General features: G+C 43.3%; 1 protein-coding gene across 4 annotated transcripts; it reads right to left on the bottom strand.

Annotated features, from left to right (window-relative positions):
* Nucleotides 1-24,164, bottom strand: SLC16A9 (solute carrier family 16 member 9). Of its 4 annotated transcripts, none has more exons than XM_063133095.1 (7): nucleotides 24,042-24,164; nucleotides 13,572-13,635; nucleotides 11,620-11,845; nucleotides 6,010-6,153; nucleotides 5,106-5,201; nucleotides 2,555-3,472; nucleotides 1-260 (listed from the first exon to the last, which is right to left on the bottom strand). In XM_063133095.1, the coding sequence occupies exons 3-7, from the start codon at nucleotides 11,813-11,815 to the stop codon at nucleotides 76-78; spliced, it is 1,539 nt and encodes a 512-aa protein (XP_062989165.1). In that variant the 5' UTR covers nucleotides 11,816-11,845; nucleotides 13,572-13,635; nucleotides 24,042-24,164; the 3' UTR covers nucleotides 1-75. The 4 variants fall into 4 exon arrangements, with proteins under 4 accessions (XP_062989165.1, XP_062989166.1, XP_062989167.1 ...); XM_063133096.1 differs by lacking the exon at nucleotides 24,042-24,164 and adding an exon at nucleotides 19,964-20,042; XM_063133097.1 differs by lacking the exon at nucleotides 24,042-24,164 and adding an exon at nucleotides 18,502-18,565.
* Nucleotides 24,165-24,366: the final 202 nt, after the last annotated feature.

The following is a 24,366-nucleotide window of genomic DNA, read 5'->3' as shown; positions in this document are numbered from 1 at the left end:
AAATAATTGGAAAGATTTCTAAAAAATATCTTGCTGTGCAGTATAAAAAGAGAAGCAGATGTTCCACACTTTCACCTACACTCCGGATGCAACCTTGTAGGCGTAAATATTTGGAAGTGGCTTTTCAGGTTGATTGCTGCTGTTCACACTGTTCCAGCATGGCAGTGTTGCCACCAACAATAGCAGCCCTCCAAACAGAACACAAAGTCCACTAAAGTAAAATGCTATGTCATAAGACTTTGTCCAGTCATAAAACCAACCTGAAAAAGAACAAAAAGAGCTGTCAGATGCATACACTTTTACACAACAGGTGAGTAATCCCTAAATATATTGCATTACTCTGCATCTAAGCAGTTAAAAAGTGAAAGAATACTTTCTACTTTTCCATGAAAAGAATGGAGTAATCGCAAAATAAATATTCCATACCAGCAAGCAAGGTATAATACACACTGGCTACATGTGTATTATACCCGTACAATCCGCCCCGCACACTCAGGCCCTCTGGGAAGAATTTACTCCAGCCAATAAAAACAAGGCTGACAACTATTACCCCAGAGGACCTTTTCTTCTGCCGCTCCCACCACTGACAAATTGTAATTACAGCCAATTGCTCTGTCTCAAAAGGTGGCTGCTGCACCAGGGAAGTGGGAGCAAACTTATGAAGCTGAGTTCTGAACAGGCGGAAAATGAACAGCTCCAAATCATGGTTCGCTGTGGCACAATGAAAGTGCAAACCATGGTATGGGGTTCTTGGCAAGGGTTTGGCATGGGATCTGGATCTGGGGAAGGACTGTAGCCCATGCTTTGCATGCAGGAGGCCCCACACCCAATCCCTGGCATCTCCAGGTAAGGCTGCAAAAGACTTTATTTATTCATTATTGCATTTATATCCCACCTTTTGTTCTCTCCAAGGAACCCAAGGCGGCATACATAATCCTCCTCCTCCTCTCCATGTTATCCTCACAACAACCACCCAGTGAGGTAGGTTTGGCTGAGAGTCTGCAACTCACCCAAAGTCACCCAGTGGGTTTCCATGGCTGAATGGGGACTAGAACCCGGATCTCCCGACTCCCAGTCCAACACCTTAGCCACTACACCACACTGGCTCTTAAACTTTCATCTCAAACCTTGCCAATGTTGGCTAGGGGGGCAGAATCACAGACCCAGGGGCAAACCTGGCCTGCCTGAGCTCTGAATCCAGCCCTCCAGGTTTCCCAAGATTGCTACACACCCTTTCCCAGGCCCCTTCCCCTTCTCCTCGACCACTGCCTGTTTGGTAGTTTCTTGGATTTTGAGAAGATTCCCCACTTTCTAAAAGGTTGAAGTACCTCTACTACAGCTTAGTTACTGGCAGTGAGAGCTTTAAGCTAAACTATGCAGGTATATTTTGTATTTGGGCTCTGCCCCCACCTACAATTAGAATGTGACCCCTGAGAGCTTTTCTGAAATGGAATTTGGCCCTCAGGCTGAAAGAGGTTCAACACCCCTGATGTAGATAATGGGCATGTCTACACCTGGGGAGTGAAGGGGGAGGATCTCGTGATATGCTGATCGCGAGATCCTCCCCTTTGTCCACCCACAGCATGTGACGTCCAGGGAGGAAGGAGGACATCGCGCCCACCATTTATTTATTTATTAACTGAAGATGAGCGCACGTGCGCTCCAACGAAAAGGTCAGTAAAAAAGAAAAAAACGCCTCCCCCTCCAATGGGCACAGAGAGCCTGAAGAGCTCCGTGCGCCATACACGGTTCCCGCCTCCTCATGTTTACTCGCAAGGAGGTGAGACGAAGCCAGGATGGCCGCCCACACCTCCTGTGGTCTCAGGATGATCCCGAGACCGCGGGAAAAATCGGGCTAAAAGCTGTTCCAGTTATCCTGGGGAAATGGAGGGCTCTTCCCTCCCTGCCCCCGAAATCCCCTGTGCATCATGTGGACGCACAGGGATGATCCCGGGGCGATCCTCGGGATAAGGCATGGTCTAGACATGGCCAATATGGAGCTAGACCCACCAGTGATCTGACATACCGAAAGGGAGCTTCCTATGTTTCAAGCCACTGTGACATCTTGTCTTATAATGCAACTCATCTTGAAAGCTTGGGGACAAGTAATAAAAGCGAATGAATCCTAGCAAGGCAGACTATGCCATCAGCAACCCTCCACCTCCCTGCTGATTTAACCTTGAACCTCCAAAATCAGCCTGGAAAAACAGATTTTACACTGCTTCCAAAAATGCTTGGTCTTAGATGTTGGGGACTCACAAATAGTGTCCCCCAGGGATGCCAAACAAAATAAAAACTGTTGCTTTTAAAGTTACATGAATCCAATTTTTTTTTAAAGGGTTTGGTTTGGAATGCATATTTTCTCACATTTATAGTGAAGTCTGAACAGTGAAAGGTATGTCATTTAATGCTATTTCTTTGCAGGTTTTCTTATTTAATAATTCCATATTTGCCACAGACAGCTAAAATTAACTGTATTGTAGGTAGGTGCAATGCAAAAATCAAGAAAATATACTTCAGAATAATTATAAATGCAGTTAAAATGCAATCTTACCTACAATCGGTGGTCCAAGACTGTTTCCAAGTCCGGCAAAAAACATCAATATGCCATAAGCATGTGTTAATTTCTCAATTCCGACAGTCTTTGTTGTGACATATGGGAAAATTGACCAATTGCCTGTCAGAAAACCTAAAACCCCTGAAAGTATTGCCAGTGTAATGTAAGTTTGGGCAAACGGAATTAAAACTAGTGCCACTGCAGTCATGATTAATGTCAGGACATATAGATATAAAGTATTAACCCAGTCAAAATCGGCTAATATTCCTAAAACAAGTTTGCCAATGGCAGTCATAATGCCTATTATAGAAATGAGAGGAATGACACAGTCTTCTTCACCGATATTTGAACTTCTTGCTATGTCTTCCATGAGCAATGAAGGAGGAAAACCACCAATATCAAAGAAGAAGATGGCAATAAAAAGTGATGAAAATACTTTGTTTTTAAAGAGAGCCACGGTTTCCTCCCAGTAGTCCAAATACAGGTGCCATTTCTTCTTGGCAAGCTGTTTACAGAAATAAGTCCGCTCTGCAACTTTCTTTTTGTAAGTGTCAGTTTCTCTTGCTGTTATTGACAAGAGTCTGTTCTTAGTTATAAGAGAATCCTGTTTGCAATCACCACAAGATGTTTTACTCACATCTTTTCCTTCATTACTGGCTTTTTCAAGTATGTTTATGTTCTCTTCATAAACATTCTTTTCTTTTCCATTATAAATGAGGTATTGATCCGGAACCTTCTCAAGATTTGGCTTCTCTGGTAAGGCAGAACCACACGGCTGCAAAGGCCGCATTAGACTCCCACAGGCTAATATATTTAGAGACAATGCACCAACAATAAGCAAACACCCATCCAATCCATACAGTTCGATGAGTTCTCTTTGTAGAGCCGCGTATATAAAAAGTCCTACGCTGGATCCTGAAAGCAGAGAATTAGAACATTGAAATGAAATGGGGGTGGGGGAGAGATTCCTTGATTTTAAACAGAACTTACTGCAGGCCCATTCAACTTGTGATCAGGGCCGGTGCCAGACTATTCAGCGCCCTAGGCTGTGAGCGGTTTCCAGCCGGCGCGCCCTTCCGAAGCTGCCGCCCCCCAACCCCAGTGTCCTGGCTTCAAAGCCAGGAGCGGGTGCTGGCTTCAAAGCCAGGACGCTGGGGTTGGGGGCGGGGTGGCGGCTTCGGAACAGCGCGCCTGGAAGCCACTTCCGGGAGTGCCATTCTGAAGCTGCCGCCCCCCACCCCCACCCCAGCATCATGGCTTTGAATTAATTATTGTGTGCTTCTGTTTTTTTGAAATTATATATTCCTTTTAAAGGCATTTTTGTCTGATATAAAAGCTCTGACACTTACTGAAATACAGCTAATACTTTATCTAGAAAAAGGATAAATTGATAATAAAGAGGAATGAACTGAAGACATATCAGGCATGCAAATTCTTTTAGCTAGAAGTATATTCATACTTCCAGGTACATGTTTGCATTATTTTATTTTTCATTCAGACACAGAACCAAGGGACAAAATGAGCCTTAGACAATCCTGACTTTCTGAGCAGGCAATGCTGAAAGGTTGCATTCATATGTCCCTAAGGGACATCGCTTTTCAGAGATTAATCTTGGGTAAAAAATAAAAAAAAAGCAAAGTAGAACACTCTACAAATGAGGGAAGTATATGAGAAGGAGTCTATGGCCTTAGCTAGATCGAAGGTTTATCCCGGTATTATCCTGGGGTCATCCCTGTTCATGTAAATGACACGGGGTAAACCTTAGGTCTAGCTAAGGCCTATATGGAAATAAATACAAAGAAGACTAATTTTAAAAACAGGCATTTCAGAATTGAAGGGAGAGGTTGGGACTGATGGGTTAGAGATGGTTTAGATCTCTCATTCATGGTCTAACCTTCTGCTTTCCTTCACTATTGTAGATAACTTTAACATAGACAATGACTTTGGCCTGCTGCTGATATAATGCTTAACCATGGTCTGCTTCCTTTCCCAGGGTTAAGATCAGAAACACTAAAACTCATTTCAACCATATGGCACTAAGGGACTGCATCCCTTTCTCATGCATACATCCCCTACTTTCCCTTCACAAACTCTGCTTCAGTTACTTACTTCCTCCTTACCACAAACCATAGCTTGCTATTACATCCAAACCAGCAAATGATGGTTTGTGCCAGGGGGCAACTGACAGCTGGTTTTCAATGCTACTTTTGAGAGGCAAATACAAACCCCAGTTTGCAATCCTAAAAGTAACAGCAAACTATGGTCTGCATTAAAGAGAAAGTAAGGAGAGAAACGGGATTGCCTGTGCACAGGGCTTGTTTTGATGGCACCAAACCATTACCCTAACCATGGTTTGCCCAGGACAAATGTAATGCTGAACCATGGTTTCATATTCAAACCAGAGTTTCATATTCTTATTTGCAGCTAATTCTTAACTACGGTTTCAGAATTTAGATGATATTATCACAGTTAATTAAACCACAGTTAAATATTGTATCTGTATAAAATCATTCAGAGCAAAAAGACTGATATAGGCTAAAAAACATACCTGTCGAAATTAGACCAAGTGCAAGGCCTCTGCGTTTTTCAAAATACTGACATGTGATAGTTACTGTTGCTGTATACAGTAAACCACATCCAAGTCCTAAAAATGCAAAAAAAGTTTATCAAAAAGGATCAAAACCAAGAATTATGAATTAACATTTTGTTCTTTCTTGACGATACTGTCAGTTTGATTCATTAAATTAAAGGGTGCAAAGATCAATCAGTTTTGGAAATGCAACCCATGAAGTCCTAATGCTGCAACCTTTGACCATTGGAAGCAGGGCTGAGAGGCAGGCCACTGGCAAGTCTTTTTAGAATTCATGGCAACTACAAAACAGTAACACTTTGCTCCTACCAACAGGTGGTTTAATAGGACCCAATTTTGGGGAAAAAATGTAGAAAACATATTTTGCTAATGGGTGATTACAAAGATAGGCCTTAGCTAGACCTACCTTTTAATCCAGGATGGAGGAGGGAAGATCTCACATTGTGTTTAACACGAGATCCCTCCTCCGTTTACACGTGAGGCACAATGACCTCAGGAGGAGAGGAGCGCACCAACACTCATGCGCTAAAGGTAAGGTTTTTTTAAAAAATTAATTACTTTTCCCGCTCCCTCCACCCTAACCCCGATGGGTGCAGCGCTCCTGAGGAGTGTTGAGCCCCGTGCGCGGAGCCGGGTCAAACCGCGGCAATGGGCCACACGTTCCGCAGGCTCAGGCTCAGCCCGGGACCACGGAAAAAGTGGGCCCAAAGGGGAGGGCTCTATCCCGGGGCAAGGAAGAGATCATCTCTCCCTGATCCCGGGATCCCCTGTGCGTTATGTGGATGCACAGGGACGATCCTGGGGTTTGCCCCATGATAAAGCCCGGTCTAGCTAAGGCCATAATCTCCATGTATTCTCTTACCAACAATAATTCCATAGGAACAAAACAGGAAGTAGATATTAGGTGCAAAGCTGCTCATCATCAGGCCCCCAGCAACCATAAAGGCACTGAAGATGGTCACAGATCTTGCTCCAAACGCAGATACACAAGTACTGCAAATAGGACCTGTGGGAGAAGAGGGGGAAGGTGTCAGAAAAGAAAATACGCCGCTTAAAACAAAATCTCATACACGAGTGCTCAAGAGATCTCTTCTTATAAAAGAATTGCTCTCAAGAGAAAATGAAGTGGCTATTTTTAAGAGATCCGTGACATTAGGAGAATACAAAGCCCCTCTCAGTATCTCCAATTTAGTGTTTGTGGGTTCACTGAAGGAAGTGGTGGAAGCTTAATTAATGCCATTTGATGGTTCTAAGGGCCAAAGAGGCTGCCTCCTCTTTCACTGACATTTGCTTTCCGGTGTGAACCTTCCCAAATAACCATAGTCCTGGTTCCTCTGTTTATCTTCAGTATGCCATGCTTAAAGCCGCCAGATGGGATGCTCATTGTTGCTTCCCCCGCCCCACCCCAAGTAAGGTGAAAGTTAAGCAGTTTTATTTCATGAGGCTTAGGGCCTTGCTAGACCCAGCCGGATAAGCCGGCAGGGAGGCGGGGCGACGGCGTGCTAACTTTAGCGCGTGCCACCCCGCCTCCTAGACAGCCGACGCGCAGGGACTACGGAAGCCCTGTGGAATCAGCCATTTTTGTTTTTATTTTAAAGGGGCCATGTGCGCCCTGAAGCCGCTGGACAAGGTAAGCGCCTTTTTTTAAAAAAATTAAGCCCCCCCTGCTCCTGATCCCCCCTGCCATCCCCGATGCCTTCCTGCCCACTCTTTCCCCGCCCGTCCTCCCTCTCCCCGATGCCCGTGTCACCCGTCCTCCCTCTCTTCGATGCCCGTGTCGCCCGTCCGCCCTCTCTTCGATGCCCGTGTCGTCCGTCCTCCCTCTCCCCGATGCCCGTGTCGCCCGTCCTCCCTCTCCCCGATGCCTGTGTCGCCCGTCCTCCCTCTCCCCGATGCCATCCCAGTGCCCGGCCTTCTCCCCCCCCTCTCCTGCCAGGTCCGGCCTTCCCCCCCTGGGATCCCCCCCCCCCCCGGCCTCAGGCCAGGGCTGCGGAAAAGGCGCGCCATAAGCGACTTTGCTTATGGCGTGTTAAGGGAGGTTTCAGTGCAGCCTGACCCCGGATTCCCCTGTGCGTCATCTGGACGCACAGCAGGGAAACCGGGCCTCACAGCGCACTAAGGCCTCATCTAGCAAGGCCCTTAGTGTGTGAAAGTTTAAATAACAAGGATTATTGTAACACCTAAAGACTAGCACATTTATTATGGCATATCCATTCGTGCACTAGATGAAGTTTAAGAATCTCTGTTTGTTTATTTAGTTTGACCTAATTAAGGTCCACTACATGGCTCATGAAGGGTTAAACATATAGTTACAGACATACACCTTCAACTTAAAAAATAAACTCTTATTTTCAGAGAGGAAGGGAGGGAGAATACAAAACGAATACATTTATTTTCAACAGCTATAGATAATTGATTTTTAATGTAATGTTGTATAGCAGAATTCCGATTGACCAGCTCTCAATTATCCAAATTCTTTATCCCTTGCACAGCTGAAATGATACCTTTAGAAACAGCACAGGAATCATTCAATAGATGATGTTCGATTTCACTAAGAATGATCTAACCATACTCTGAGAGCAGAGATCACATTTTTCAAGAGCAGGGAGCATTAAAGAGTCTATGGCCTGAGAAATTAAGCTGGATGTTTTGTTACAGATCTTCTTGGCTTTGGTTGATGCTGCACCTCCTTAGAGCCTTGGTTGCCATGGAGAGGGCAGCAGGATAGTCCCCCCTCCTTCAGCTGCCAATGTCATTTCTAAAGCTTAAATATGATGGCCACCTGACCTGTTCCTTGACATTCAGGAAATCATTTTCAAGGGCAATGCATTTTTCTTTACAAGCACTGGTGATATTTCAATCCAACCTTCATTGATTCTTCACCATCACCATCAGTAATTTTATCTAAAAAACCTTCCCTTAAGTTACAACCCAAGGGCAGCTCTGCACTGCTGGTCAATCAATATTAAACTGGAAGCCTGGGAAGCAATACTACAGAAGGGAGGCAAAAGGCGGCGTGGGATTTTGTGCAACCACTTCTTCACACTCAGTTGTTTGGATCTTGCCACCAGTGCTGACACTGGCCTTAGCTAGACCTAAGGATTATCCCAGGCAAATGGAGGGGTCGTCCCTGCCTGCTCCCAGGATCTCCTGTGTGTCATTTGGATGCATAGGGATGATCCCGTGACAATCCCAGCATATAGGCCTGGTCTAGCCATGGCCACAGTCTGCTCTATGGGGGCAGAGAAGGATCTTTATGAATCCACCTGTGGCTTGCGGCCAATATATACAGAATCAAAGCACCTGATACCTGAGAATCCCCTCTTTGCAACTGCTCTTTTTAATTTAAATCATAGACTCTCAGGGCTCATCTACACCAAGCAGGATATTCCACTAAGAAAGTGGCATGAAAGCGGTATATAAAAGGCAGGAGCCACACTACTGCTTTATAGTGATATTGAAGTGCACTGCAGGATCTACACTACTGCTTTATAGTGGTAATGAAGTGCACTGACAACTGTTCAGTTTGCTTGTATGTAAAATTTTCATTTGCTGGAATGGTCTATTGACCGCAATAAACTGTTGTTGTTGTAACTGTTGGGGCCCATGACACATCTACACCAAGCAGGATATAACACTATGAAAGTGGTATGAAAGCAGTATATGGTATGCGTCATGGGCCCCAACAGTTGTCAGTGCACTTCAATACCACTATAAAGCAGTAGTGTGGCTCCTGCCTTTTATATACTGCTTTCATATCACTTTCATAGTGGAATATCTGCTTGGTGTAGATGAGCCCTCAATCTCAGACATAATGGGCCTCTGTGTACTGTGAAACCCTACACAAAATTATCTCTTTCTCATTCCTTTACTGTTTTCTCTGTGTGTGTTTCTGTTTTCCAGTCTCTCCTCATCATTGCACCTCCTTTAGCAACTCTCCATATCTCCTTAAGGAGGCCTGCCTGATGCGTTGAGAATCATAGTTTTAGAGTCCATTCACAGTACGAATATGAATTATTGTTTTAGTACGTTAAGTGGGAGGAGGTTCAAGCCTAATCTTATTGTCACACACTAGGCTCTTCCTTCTGACTGTCAGTATCAATCGTATGGACTGCATATGCACTTTTCAATGGAACGTATATGATATGGTATCATCAAGTAAAGGGGGTGGAACTACTGATCCAGTTCAGACATCACAGCTATCTAGAGTTTGTTTAAACAGTGAGTCACCATGAATGTGTGGCAACGAGCAAGTGAGTTGGCTCCTGCCCCCACCCATTTCTGCTGAGCTAAACAACCCAGGAATGCTCTGACCATGGGTTCTTTAGTGTGATGTCCGAATGAGGAATTGTGGGTTGCTGGGGGAGGAACAACCCAAACTTGTAAACTCAGAACAAAACATGAGTTACAGTTGGGGGTTCTTCTTCCCCCCAAACCCACAATTTTGCATTCAGACATTAGACTAAACAACCCATTGATGGAGCACTCCTGGGTTGTTTAGCTAAGTGGGAGCAGAAAGGTGGGAGCCAACACACTTGCTTGGTCCCACTCATTCATGACCACCCAGTGTTTAAACAAAGCCTGGTTGGTCATGACATCTGAACTGGGCCACTATGTGTGTCAGGTGTTTTATCCAGCTTCTCCCTGAAGTCTTAAAGCTTAAGTTGTAGCATTTCCCTAGCCAATTTAATCCACTGTTCAGAAGAATCGTATCCAAGCTATAATGCTCCTAATGTAAAACTTCTGTTTCTTGCTGTATAATTAATCTGTTTCCTGTTGTTATCATTCTTTATGGCAACTTTTTTATATCTAAGAGTGTTTTAAGCCCCCACTCCCTCAGTTCTTTCTTTCACTGTTTCTAACATGTGTATGTACTGGCCTGGTTCAAACATAACAGCCAACTATGGCTTAGCTGCCATGAATGGGTGTCGGTCTCACATGATCCTCCTCCCACCTCTCATTCCCTCTTTTCCTGGCTTAAGCAACTATTATTTTTCTGTGACATCCAAATCAGGTAAACGGTGGCTTGCACAAATCATAGTTTGCTTCCAAACATGAACTGGAAGACTGAGGCCTTAGCTAGACCGAAGGTTTATCCCGGGGTCATCCCTGTGCACACACGGGGGACACACGGGGGACCCTGGAACGGATCCCAGGATAAACCTTAGGTCTAGCTAAGGCCTGAGGTTCAATTATTATTGTTACTACAACTACTACTACTAATAATAATAATAGGCCCAAGTTTCTAGGCCACAAATTTCAGAGAAAGCTTTGCAAAGTGAACTTTTCAATGGCCAGGGTGAGAGAGTTTCACTTTTCACCAGCCCTTTCCCTCTATTGAAAAGAGCATGAGTAACTCATGCACACATACTGAACATTCACTTCAACAGATCATAGATACATCTAACTTGCCCTGGATGGTGTCCACTATTTAAATTGTTTCCCAAATCATCATGATTTATTCTGCTTACAATGAACTTGCAGAACTGGACTTCTTAGTTTGCAAAATTCTGGTCTCTGACTTGCAGTAAATCAAGTATCAATTAAATGTTACATTTCTAACAGTTTTCTATTCTTGTTTCATGTTTGAATTAACACTGAAGTTGCTATTGCTGTGGTTAGATAGGGTGACCATATGAAAAGGAGGACAGGGCTCCTGTATCTTTAACAGTTGTACAGAAAAGGGAATTTGAGCAGGTGTCATTTGTATGCATGCAGCACCTGGTGAAATTCCCACTTCATTACAACAGTTAAAGATACAGGAACCCTGCCCTATAGACCAGAGAGAAAAGAGGGCAGGGCTCTTGCAGCTTTAATTGTTGTGATAAAAAGGGAATTTCACCAGTTGCTGCATGCATACAAATGACGCCTGCTCAAATTCCCTTTTCTATACAACTGTTAAAGATACAGGAGCCCTGTCCTCCTTTTTATATGGTCACCCTAGGTTAAAAAAAAAATGCATCTCCCAATTTTTCTAGTCATGGAAATAGCTGCTGCAATCTGCTGTGAATCCTTAGTTCAGGCATTGCACTCCTCACACAAGCTTGCTGCAGCAACAATTGCTCTAGCCCTATTAATCTTGCAATCCTAAGAACACTTACTAGGAAATAACTAGGAATTCAGCTGGACTAATGTCTGAGCAAAACAACATGAGCGTGTTATCTGAAGAAAAGAGACCATATTGTTAGTACAATGTGAATTTCCAGATCAATGCTGGCTATAAGTATTCGTGCCAATTTAGTTTAGTTATTCTGCAGTTTCTTATACTAGAAATATATGTTTTCAGTTTTACATGAAGCAACTGCTAAATATCATTGTCTGTATTGATTTTCATATTCTAAGAAACAGAAGGAATGAGTACCTTCCTTAAAAAGAATTCAGTTCCTTGACCCTAGAATTAAACAACAACAACAACAACAACACATAGGCTTTTTGAAAGGTATTTAGAATATATATTTTTCTAAAGACTTACTTGCAAGTAGTCCTACTCCACTTGCAAGGGATCCAACCCATGCAGTCTTCCCTTTTCCTTCTCCAAAAATATCCAGCCACTCTAGATAAAGGACTCCAACAGCTAATGGAGATCCATAGCATAAGAACTGGGTAAAGAATGATACAAGTACTATCATCCAACCCCATCCGCCATCTGGTGACTTCTGGAACACCATTTTCCAGGATGAACTCAGGGGTCAGAAGCTCTATTTAAAAGAACACACACAAATGGAAAACTGAATTGAACAGAAGGAATGCACAGACTTGAAAAAAACTGAATACGTGTTTCAATGTCATTCAAAGAAAGAAAAAAATCCAGCAAGAAAATAGGAAGTCACTGCTGCAGGGAAGCAAGGTAGTTTTGCTAATAATTGCTGCTGTGAACTGATGACATCCTGTAACTTGTCTAAATGTCATCTTTGTCCCCAGGGGGCTGCAAATCGGCGCTGCGTCAGTTATGACACAGCTACCAATTTGCTGCCATCATGGGGCAAAGAGGCAAAGATGCACAGATGCACAGCAGAAAGTCAAGGGCTTAACCTGACTTCTCTTGCCAGAGCGAGGGCAACACAGTTCTTCCGACATCTGTCCTCACTCTGTCGCTGCACTAGGGGTGTTCCCGGGCAGAAGGTGACTTCTCATTGGATGCCAGAAGCCAGGCGAGGGAGAGGACCCATTGAGCAGAATGGTCACCAGAAAGCCCGTGCTGCCTTCTGCCTCGGGATTACCCGACACCACCCCGCAGAGGCAAAAGTGCAGGGTAGTTATAAAAGTGGGGGCAACCTGGCACCGTCAAGGCAGTCCCCTAGTCTCCTAGAACTGCAGTCAGACCCAAACCCTCTCCAGGCACTAACTTGGTACATAAAAAGGGAATGTCCACCTCCCAATCCACACTCAGTGACAGCAGCTGATCAGTACAGCTTCAACCCCACCCCACCTGCTACCACTACACGCCTCTTTATCCACAAACTCCTTACAAACACAGGAACCCCAATGTTCACACAGAACTCATTATTTCAATATAGACAGTGTAACGTGCTTTGGGCACTGGGCCACCCTTTATTTATTTCATTTATATCCCGCCTTTTTTCCTCCAAGGAACATAACCCTCCTCCTCTCCATGTTATCCTCACAACAACAACCCTGTGAAGTAGGTTGGGCTGAGAGTGTGTGACTGGCCCAAAGTCACCCGGTGGGTTTCCATGGCCGAGTGGGGACTAGAACCCTGATCTCCCGACTCCCAATCCAACACCTTAGCCATTACACCACACTGGCCCACCTTTACAAGCCAATGAAGAAGAATCAGCTCAGGAGTTGGGTGTATATAAAGTTGCTCCCAGAAAATGCTAGATTAAGCACAAGGTCTACCTTGTCAGACAATCTACTGAGCATTTGTCTGGTGCAGTCCTATTGAAATAAATGACTTGTGAATCTCATTTCACAGCAGTTCTTTATGGAGTTTCATAACCTTATACAACTAAAGATCATATTAGTTTTCCCTCCGAAAGGATAACTTGGCAAGCAACTTCACAGTCTCTTAAAATGTAGTGAAAGAATAAGGATGCAAAATAAGACAAACGTTACAAGAAATGTTTGATTTTTAGTAAACAAAAGAAAGAATAGTAAGAGCTACATTCAGTGTTACACAAGTAGATTACACCTCCGCTCCACTTCCCACACAAGCCCCCAAATCTGCTCTGAAGGGTCCCCAGACCCTCTAGGGCAGATTTAGGAGGCATGCAGGGGGTGCTGTAGTGGAAGGGGAAATCAGTTCTACTAGTGGTTTCTGTTCTACAAACCTCTGAACAACAACAACAACAACAGAATTAGCATTCAGTTAGACAACAACAAAACAGCAAGGAAGAACAAATATTCTATATAAATAGTATAATGCTGCAATGTACTTATTAATATAAAACATATATTACTTACAAATGAAACTTGAATCATTCAGTCTTCTAGAACATGTTGTTATTGGTACACCTGGTAACTCAGCCTGTGGAGAAATATCAGGTGCCTGAGCTGAAGAAATTGAACTGTGCAGCAGTAGGACCATGTAGTAGAAATTCATATGGAAATATGATAGTCTTGTGTAAGGCTGATTTTATACACTTGCATGGAAACTTCAAAAGCTTGTCATTTTCTCTGAGATAACACGAGCGCACAAACACACAAATCTGAGCCAGTTTCCACCATCACTCAGGCTCTGACAGTAGCCTTGGACCCAAGGAAAGCAAACAAACAAGAAACGCTTTGATACTCCCTTGTTTTGCAATGATTATTTACCTCTAAGATGACTGCCTGCTTTTGATTTAACTAGCAATAATTTAGCCATACAATGGCTTAGTTCAGACAGCACATTTCTCAATGGTGGTTTTAGAACTCCATGGTGGAGTTTTTACACCACCATTGAGAAATGTGTCGCCTGGAGGGAAGACTCCATGCAAGGGAGGAGTTTTTTTTTTTTTAGAAAACACTCCATGCTGAATATCCATGCTGTGCAGAGGAAAGTTCCTGCACAACTGTTATGTTGTGTGGAGGGCTCCGCGGAGGTTCCCATTGCATTGAGTTGACTTTTCCCACTGGCTAGAGTTCCCTGGCAAGAGTGGCGAAAGGAGTTAGTGCCGCTCTAGGAGAGCCACCGGGATTGGGGTTTTTTTGCAGCAATGTCTGATGGGATACCATCGGGAGGTCAGGAGGGAAAGAGAAGGTGGAGGAACTGTCAATCAAACATTGTGTTCACTTTTACTCAACTTCACAGGAGCCCACTGTCAAAAAATGGTGGAGTTAGAACATGTTGTGTGGTGAGTACCCCCTACAAATTCAACCGATGATTGGAGCTTTCCCACTAAGCCAATGTGTCATCTTCTCCCCCCCCCTTTACCTCTTTTATATGGTGTAGTTTCTTGATTTTCCCCACCCCCAAACATGTAAATAGACAAAACCTTTGGGGTTTGAAACTAAAATATTGTTTTTATATAATCAACAACATTTAGCATTTATCTATTGCATCACAAATGCTTATCTTAGGAACCCTTACAACTGAAAGGTAGACCAATATTATCCCATATTGCAGGTGAGAGTTACTTATCTAAACCCTTGCAAATTAGGTTGTAATTGCAGAGGTATGACTAGAAATAGGGGCTTCCCAAATCACACATTATACCAAATATGTTATGATATGGGTTTCCCCCACCACCATCTCTCTGACATAAAACACAAAGCAAACAAGCAAATACAGTAACTCTTCAAAAAACAGTTTTATGCATGGTAGCCTTCCCCAACTTGATGCCTTCCAGATTTTTTGGACTGCAACACACAGCGTTCTTGGCCATGATGGCTGGGGCTGATGGGATTCAAATCAAAAACATCTGGAGGGCACCAGGTTGGGAAAGGCTGGTGCATAGGTTGGGTAGAAGCAGGCATTCCCACAAGAGTCTGATAGACATCATGAGAACATTATATTTTTATACTGCCACCCAGTGGGGTTAAGAGGACAAGGAAGTTAAGGACTAGGAGGACCTGTTCCCATACCAGACCCTGTAAATGATTTTACTTCTCTTCCCCACCCCCACTCCCTAAAGTACACAAATAATCTACCTCCATTGAACTCAGTAGAACTTACTTTAGAATTAAAAAAAATGTATGAGAATGGGTTACAAGTCCTACTGATTTCAATGAGAGAATTAAACACATGCTTTACTCTCCAGTGCCTAACTTTGTGAATGTGCCCTTCACGTCGGAATCATGCCCAAAGTTAAGACATCCAGTATATGGTAACAAAAGAATACTGCCATGAGCATACATTGTTAACTACTGTGCAATCAATCAGTACTATACATTTAGATTCACCATGATGTCCATTACGTGGAATTCATTGTGTTGTGTCCAACAGCGGCTTGGCAACAGAGGCAACATAGGAAGCTGCCTTATACGGAGTCAGACCATTGGTCCATCTGGCCCAATATCATTGACACTGACTGGCAGCGTCTCTTCAGGCAGGATGCCTTGCCTTGCCCTACCTGAAGAAGTCAGGGATTGAACTTGAGACCTTCAGCATGCAAAACACGTGCTCTGTCACTTCCAATCACATGAGGCAGGATATACGGTTTTACTCAATATCCTTCCCATTGTGGCCCATTACCAAAGACCTGTTTCTGATTACTGTTGGACCGTCGGGGACACTGCAGGGCATGTATGTAGGTCTGGACAACTGGTGAAATTCCAAAAGCGGAAGTGCTTTCTGCTAACGCAAAACCACCATGGTGTACAACCCACTGTGCCTTGGAGAACTACCTGCATGTAAGCATTGGATGGATAATAGTGAAGTTTTAAATACTTTTGTCAGAAAAATAGCCGCAGGCTCAGTCAGGGAAATAATTGCCTCACATGCTTTGAGTTGGATGCCCGCCATCGTCAGCGGAGTAAAATCAGAAAGAAGCTTTCATTCACAAATCTATAAAACAAAATAAATTCTTGTAACAAGGCTTACAACTCCATAGACAAAACAGCAATTGTTATTCCTTCTCTGTCTGAATGCAAAGTAAAAAGTGTATTTATCTTACTACTTATATGTTTATATGCAGATTGGTGGTCTTTCCCTTTTTTTATCAGAAATTTGTGGATGAAGGCTTCTAGCTCTGATAAAGAGCAACCAGCCCAAGCATGTAATATATGAGGTTGCAATCCTATACATGCTTACCTGTGTTTCTAATGTGCACAGTGGGATTTGCTAATTCTTTCCCTATAATAATTGCCAGCATCTATAGCTTTTGATTGTTTCTTACTGCTGCAGTGGTAGACTTCAACACTTGTAGGAAATTACCCAGGTACTACCCAGAGGACCTTCTCTTCTGCTGCTCCCAGACTGTGGAATGGCCTGCCGGAGGAGATTCATCGACTTAATAGTCTTTTAGCATTTAAGAAAGCTATAAAGACTGATCTCTTCCGGCAGGCCTATCCATTTTAGGTGACCCTATGAAAAGGAGGACAGGGCTCCTGTATCTTTAACAGTTGTATAGAAAAGGGAATTTGAGCAGGTGTCATTTGTATGCATGCAGCAACTGGTGAAATTCCCTCTTTGTCACAACAATTAAAGCTGCAGGAGCCCTGCCCTCTTTTCTCTCTGGCCTAAAGGGCAGGGTTCCGGTTTCATTAACAGTTGTAATGAAGTGGGAATTTCACCAGGTGCTGCATGCATACAAATGACACCTGCTCAAATTCCCTTTTCTGTACAACTGTTAAAGATACAGGAGCCCTGTCCTCCTTTTCATATGGTCACCCTAGCTTTTAGGATGTTTTTTTAGGAAGTTTTAACAATGTATACTATGTTTTTAATCAGTATTTTATGTATTTTATACTTACTGTTGATCCCTGCCTAGATCAGGATGGTGAGGCAGGTAAGAAATAAAATTATTATTATTATTATTATTATTATTATTATTATTATTATTATTAAATGGCCAGTTCAACACACTGATTGTGAGCTTGTTTACATGTGGGTAGTTACCACTGATTTCAATGGAATTTACTTCCATGCCAATATACTTAACAACAGAGTGGCAATTATTTTTCCTATTTAATTCTCATACCTGTAGTTTTTTCTTTTAATGAGACAACTGATTAGAGATTACAAATTTCCACTTAAAATATTGCCTGTTAAAATATAAATTTTATATTACAAATGGTCAAAAATGCATCTTAAAATATTTGAAATACCCTTATAACAGCAAATTGCACCTGTTATTCATTGTTGTAAATATGTGTTTTACACAGAATGTATTAGTGTTTCCAATTGTTTATCAAAATATTTCTAGTCATTTACTACTGAAAAGGGCATACAAACTCTGATTTGCATCGTATTTTTATGAATGTACTGTAGTCACTGTATCTTCTGTGTTTCTTATTTTAATTATTTCCCAGTCAGCTTGTACATCATTCCCCTACTCTTTCCTTTTAAGATATTTCACTCAATTGTTTGTTAATTGGAAAAGTTATAAACAAATTTTCACTCCTCTATGCTTGGCCTGGTTCCTGCTAGTGTCAGAGCCAAAGCAGACATTTAAAGATGTAGCGAGCAGCCATGTCTTTTGACTCCCAATCCAAATTCCTCCCCCCTTTATGGATCACTATTTTGTACTATAAATTGCAGGCATGGTTGAAGGACCACAGCGAGAAGAAATGGATTAAAGTCCCCTCCACCAATCCAGCCTAGGTCCCCTGCATTTACATTAGAGTAAAAAAGAGCAAAACACATAGCTGTGTGCTATGCCCTTAACATAATGTCTGCTTTGGCCCTGAGTTACAACAAGCAACTAAGGGCCTAAGCTTACTAAGGCATTCTACTGATTAATAGGACTTAATCCCATAATAGCCAGCTAAGTCCCACTAAAAGTGTTGTGATACAAGTTAGCTGTGAATAACTTGGGCCACCAATCAGGGCCCTTGTCAAAGAAAGGCTAGATTTCAGAATCAAAATATATCCAAAAGAGCATCCAATAACTTCTGAATACTCATTCCTTAAGGGAGCCTATACACCACAAAGATGCTAAACTCATCCTGTCCCTGGCAGGATCTACACTACTGCTTTAAAATGGTTTATAACAGTAGTGATGACTGTTGAGGCCCAGGACACACTCCTTATACAGTCTTCAAAATGTTTTCAAAGTGTTATATCCTGCTTAGTGTAGATCTATCGAAGAAAATATACCCAGGAGGAAGAAACAGAACAACTGTTTAAATAATAAAAAAAGGAGGTTAGTAGATTGCAAGACAGCAATAGGCATTCTGAATAGCTCCTTAAATCAAGTTGCCAGCTGACATCTTAGTTACAAAGGCCAAAATCTGAAAGCTATAATCTTACATGCCACAATCCATGTCAGCTCCTTTCAGAGTCTTGTCTCAGTCTGAGTAATAAGTCCACGCATCTGCCATGGGTTCTTTTTTCAAAGACATGATGGTGTGTTTTATCTGGCTGCTCTCCTCTACGCCTTCACCTCAAGGCAAAACTTCCTTCTAAATGGTCCACGCATATAAACTACATCTAAGCTATTACATCACTAACCCAAACCAGTTCAGAACGCCTGCTTGTGCCAAACAATACAGATTCTCAGAGACCATGAATAAGTGATCTCCCCTTAAGATTATCTGGTTTCCAGATAAAAACTGTTTCCTCATTTGTGGTTAAGAGACTCAAATTCCATTGCCTAACACTACTTTAGAAGACGGAGTTCTTGATTGTAATTCTATCGTACTCTTGGTTGAAGAGAAACCAGTTATTTCCATTTCAACTCTTTGTGCAGAGAAACGGAACACATTCTGTAAAACATTATTGTTCCTGTTTTCAGGAATGTCTATTCATTCACAATGCCTTTTGCCAAGGGTCTTCATTTTTTAAGGATTTTCACACTGACGTAAAACAGTAGCATGGAAATAGTGCAGTACTATAGCAAGAAAGGGGGTTATACACAGCATTAAACAATTTTAAATGCTTTTTTTAAAAAAAAATACCACCAAATATTTGCATCAATGAAGTATTATTCAAGTAGCAATAGTTGAGGAAATAGTCATATTCTCACATGTTATGGCACGTCACTAAAAGCCAGATGAAGGTTACACTGTTCAGCTCACCATGTATACATATTGGAGAAAGACACTGACAACCAAAATGATTCAGTACAAGAGTTACCCAACTTTAACATTCCATGGTCCACTGAATTGTTTTTAAACTAGAATCCGTTTGCACAGCAGAAGTGCATAGTCAAGATCTCTTAACAGTTAAGGCACAACTTATTTGTACAAAGTGATCCTTTCTTGCATAAGAACACGAGAAGTGTTTTGTTAGTTGCAGTTCACGGCAGATTAGCGGATGGAATATTGGTCTTGTACTCAGGAGAACTGGGTTTAAATCTCTAGTTGCCCATGAAGCTCTCTGGGTGCCTTCTCATCCTAACCTACCCCACCGGTTTGTTTTTGTGAAAATATGGGATTATCCCATCCTTGCTGCCCTGTCCACTTTGAAGAAAGTTGCACTGGGTAAGATATAACTATTCTGCATTTGGAAAATGCAAGTAAACTGAAACAAAAAAAGTAAAATTTATCAGAAGTGATCATCACTGCAAGTCATCATAAGAGCTAACCTTAGTGGCACAGGCTTAAGCGTCTGGCATATTTGCTGCCTGATCTTCAGAAAGCTGCCTCCTTACTTAGTCCACAATTGATGATAACAAACAGTGGTGTAGTAGAGGGGAATTACAGGGGAGTAGATCACCAGGGGCTCATTTACACCTAAGGGTGTAGAGGGAGAGGGAGGATTGTGGAATTACCCGCTTCCGTGATCCTCCCCCAGCATCTAGATGGTTGCGCAACATTCCAGAAGGGAAGAGGGATGTTGTGGCTGCCATTTTTTTTAATGAAGAGGAGCCGGTTGTGCAATTGCGCTTCGCTCCTGTAAATTTAAAAACAAACAAACCCAACCCTGGAACTGTTCCCTACCTCCCACATACAATGGGCACAGACTGCCCCCATGCAGCTCTGTGCCTGTTTTAAAAGCCCCGCTACTTGCGGGGAGAGAGAAGCCAGGAGCGGGCACCACACTGCCCGCGGTCCTTGGTACGGTCCCGGGACCGTGGGCAAAATGAGGTCTTGGTTATCCCGGGAAAATGGAGGGGTCATCCCTGCTTGCCCCTGGGATCCCCTGTGCATCATTTGGATGCACAGGGATAATCTAGGGATGATCCCAGGATAAAAGTATGGTGTAGTTATGCCACAGGTCTTTTGCCAAAGCAGGAATGCCTGCATCATCTGTTGGAGTGCCACATTTATTGAAGTAAAGAGGCTATAACAAGTCTTTCAAGTTTTATAGGCCCTGTTCAAAGACACCTTAACCATGGTTTTAACTGCAGTTTTTAAAAAAAAGGCCAAAAAAAAGGGTTTTTGCCTTATTCACCATGGTTAAAGCTGCGGTTTAAGGTGTCTTCTGAACAAGGCCATTGTTGCTTTTGACAGATTAGGAACTCAGAGAATGAGGCAAATAATGCAGTAGAGCCTGGAAACTTATTTCCTTTTCTTTGATGGAGTTCCTACTTCAAACTTCTTTGAAGTAGGAACTTCTACTTCAGAGAAGTAGAAACACTTCTTTGCAAGCTTGTTTGTACAGCTAATTAAAGCTAAATGTTAACTGAACAGCTTTTGTTAAAGTTCAGTGATATTTTACAAATTGAAATTATGCAGTCGGAAGTAAGCACCACAAGTCCAATGGAGCTTACTCCCAAGTAACTGTGCATAGGATTGCACTCATGCCCTCTTCTCAATCATCCCAGAGTGCAGGACCCGGAATAACGGGCTCAAGTTACAGGAAGTCAGCTTCTAGCTGGACATCAGGAAAAACTTCCTGACTGTTAGAGCAGTATGGCAATGTAACCAGTTACCTAGGGAGGGTGTGGTCTCTCCCACACTAGAGGCATTTAAGAGGCAGCTGGATAACCATCTGTCAGGTATGTTTTAGGATGGATTCCTGCATTGACAGGGGGTTGGATTTGATGGCCTTATAAGCCCTTTCCAACTCTACTATTCTATGATTCTAATAAGTTGGGTATTATGCTATGTACTTAAAAACAAAAGAATAGTTATGCTGGAATAGATCAAGGGTCCATCTAGTCCAACATTCTGTTTACAGGTGGCCAACCAGCTTGTGACCAGGAACCCACAAGCAGGACACGAGTGCAACAGCACCCTCCCACCCATGTTCCCCAGCAATTGGTGTACTACCTCTTCTGCTGGAGGTAGCACATAGCTATCATGACTAGTAGCCTCTAGTAATTTATCTCACCCCTTTTGAGGCCATCCAAATTGGTGGCCATCAATACATTCTGCAGTAACGGATTCCATAGTTCAACTATGCGCTGTGTGAAGAAGTACTTCCTTTTATCTGTCCTGAATCTCCCATCAATCAGCTTCATGAGATGACCCCAGATTCTCGTATTTTGAGGGGGGGGGGGAGAAAAATGTCTCCAGATAATGCACAATTTTGTACACCTGTGTGTGTGTGTGTTCGTTCACACACACACGGAGAGATACACACATGCAATCATGATGAGCTCTTGCACTTCAAAAACAAAAGATTTATATTTTAATAAAAGATGGCCTTCAAAAATACTGCAGTGCCATCAGGGGGGAAAACAAAAAGGAAACCTTGGAGGAACTATTTTTGCACTGAAAATACTCTGCGCTCAGGAAATTATTCTTTTAATATTTATTTATTCATTTATTTATTACATTTTTATACCACCCAATAGCTGAAGCTCTCTGGGCGGTTCACAAAAAATAAAACCATTAAGAACATAATAAAGAACATAATAAATTAATACAGGGTGACCAGGAGGTATGGGATCTATTTTGCCCCCAACCTCCACAGGCCACACTCTATGGGGTACCCCCTCACACACACACACCCAAAATGGGGGGAAATCACTTTACCACAGAAATTTGGTAGCAAACCACTCCATAGTGTAGTAGGGGAAAAACATTTTTTCCTGCCACCATATTTGTTGGCCAGGCCACACTGGGAGTGCAGGGACCATATGCAACTTGTGGGCCAAGTGTTGCCCACCCCTGTTCTTAATTCATCAACATGAAATTGAGAAGGGAGAAATCACATATTAAAAATACAACATGTAGTTACAAAATGCTGTTTCAAAATACTCTTAACATCCACCGACACTCAATGAACTGCAGGCTGTCACAAGACAATATGCATTTCAGACCCAACACATACATTAACTCTCAGGCTATCTTGAGGCAGCTGGGGTTTGCTTTGCATGTGATGATACCCTTCTACTGAAATGTTAACAATAAGGTTGGACTTTTTGTAGTTTCCAGAATGAAGCTTCAAATCAGGGGACAGGATGAAGCTATGTCCAGGCCCCCGTCTTTAGGGTGGCGCTTTGGCCATGTAGATGACGTGCCGCTACTGTGAAGCCACCCTGGGGCAAACCCTTCGTGTAGACAAGCCCCAGCACTCTGTTCACACAGGAGCCAACCAGGTGTTGACCAGGGACCAACAAAGCAGGACATGGTGCAACAGCCCCCTCCCACCCATGTTCCCCACCAACTGGTGCACATAGGCTTACTGCCTCGGATACTGGAGGTAGCACATAACCATCAGGGCTAGTAGCCGTTGTTGATAGCCTTCTCCTCCAGGAATTTATCCAACCTCCTTTTAAAGCCATCCAAATTGGTGGCCATTTGGTAGTGGATTCCATCATTTAACTATGTGCTGTGTGAAGTATCTGTCCTGAATCTCCCATCAATCAGTTTCATGGGATGACCCATGAAGAATACTAGAATTAGGTTCTAGTATTAGGTTCTAGTATTTTGAGAGAGGGAGAAAAATGTCTCCCTATTCACATTTTCCACATCATGCATAATTTTGTACACCTCTATCAGGTCTCCCCTTAGCCTCCCTCCTTTTTCTTTTTACAGGATTTAAAATTCCACTAGCTGATGGTCTGCAACATAAACATTTTACAGGGGCTTCAGAGACATATACATGAAATCTCCCTTTTCTATATACTGGCTATAAATGCACATGGGCAGTTTACATGGTAGCAGCAGTAAAAGGAGCCTGAAGTGGCTTGTAATATTAAGTTTGGTACAACAGGGAGAGATAAGAGGAAGGAGAAAGGCAAAAGTAACAAGGGATAAGTACAAGTAACTCTCAGCTTGTGGTCTGTACCTCCCAAATGCAGACTAATTCCCCATTGCATACAGGCAGGTTCTGAAAGAGCAGAACTGAACTTTTCGCCCCCCTGCTTCAATCACGCCACAAAATGTCAGTACAAAAAAGAAAAGAAAAAGGCAATTATCAATAGAAGTCCTATGTATGCTTACTCTGAAATAAATCTCACTACGTTCAGCATGGTTTAGCCTCCCAGGAAAGAACGCACATGATGGCAGCAGCCAAAGTAAAAAGTACATCAGAACTGAAGTAATCCGCGTTTTGTGATCTATTGGCAGTGATCAAGCGGTGTAGAGCAGGAAGCCTGCAAGGTTATTAATTTGGAGGGGGGCCCCGATGTTGTTGTTTGAAATGATGGCAGTCTGCTCAGCCAGAATCGCAAATCCGAGTCCCTGCACCATCTGCAGCCCCGCCGAAGCTCCTAGACAGACTGGTTCCCGTTGCAGCACATCCTTCCACACTTATAGCTCCCCACCACCACAACAAATAAATAAATAAAAACCGCTGACGCGGTGCTCATCTTTGGTGTGCCCAAACCCAGGACTGTTAGGCAGAAAGTTTTATGTCCCCCCCCCTCCGACCCACACTCTCTTCCTCCAGATCCCATGGGGGACCCCCCCCATACGCCCCCTAACCTCTTTCTTTCGCCCCACCCCTTCGTTTACCTGCCACCGCCCCGCCCGGCGGGGGCCCGGGCGATGAAGGCAGCCGAGTGCCGGCTCGTTCTGTGAGAAGAATCCCCTCCCCGACCCGCGGGGGTGGATGTTTATTTACGCCCTCGGGCTGGGGGAAGTAAGAGATTGCCGGAGCAAGGTAAACGGGCGGTCAGTCGGTCGGCCAGTCGGTCCGCCAGCCAGCCGCCCAGACAGCACCAGGCTCTCCCCCTCCTTGCATCCTCCTCCAGGAGGGAGATGAAGGGGGGAGAGAACGCGCTGCCGTGTGGTGAGAGAGGGAGCCGGCGGCCGGTACAAACCGGTTGTAACTAAGCGA

The sequence above is a fragment of the Elgaria multicarinata genome, chromosome 8 (genome assembly GCF_023053635.1).
Source record: "Elgaria multicarinata webbii isolate HBS135686 ecotype San Diego chromosome 8, rElgMul1.1.pri, whole genome shotgun sequence".
Lineage (NCBI taxonomy): Eukaryota > Metazoa > Chordata > Lepidosauria > Squamata > Anguidae > Elgaria > Elgaria multicarinata.
The sequence above is the reverse complement of the archived record's forward strand: the minus strand, read 5'-3'. Positions and strand labels throughout refer to the sequence as shown.

Bases quoted from the DNA above. Each gene is read 5' to 3' on its own strand.
- SLC16A9 (XM_063133095.1), bottom strand. From the start codon at position 11,815: ATGGTGTTCCAGAAGTCACCAGATGGCGGATGGGGTTGGATGATAGTA. The intron at 6,154-11,619 runs GTAAGTCTTTAG...CTTCTCCCACAG, and splicing joins TGGAGTAGGACTACTTGCAA to GTCCTATTTGCAGTACTTGT. The intron at 3,473-5,105 runs GTATGTTTTTTA...CTCTGCTTTCAG, and splicing joins ACTTGGTCTAATTTCGACAG to GATCCAGCGTAGGACTTTTT.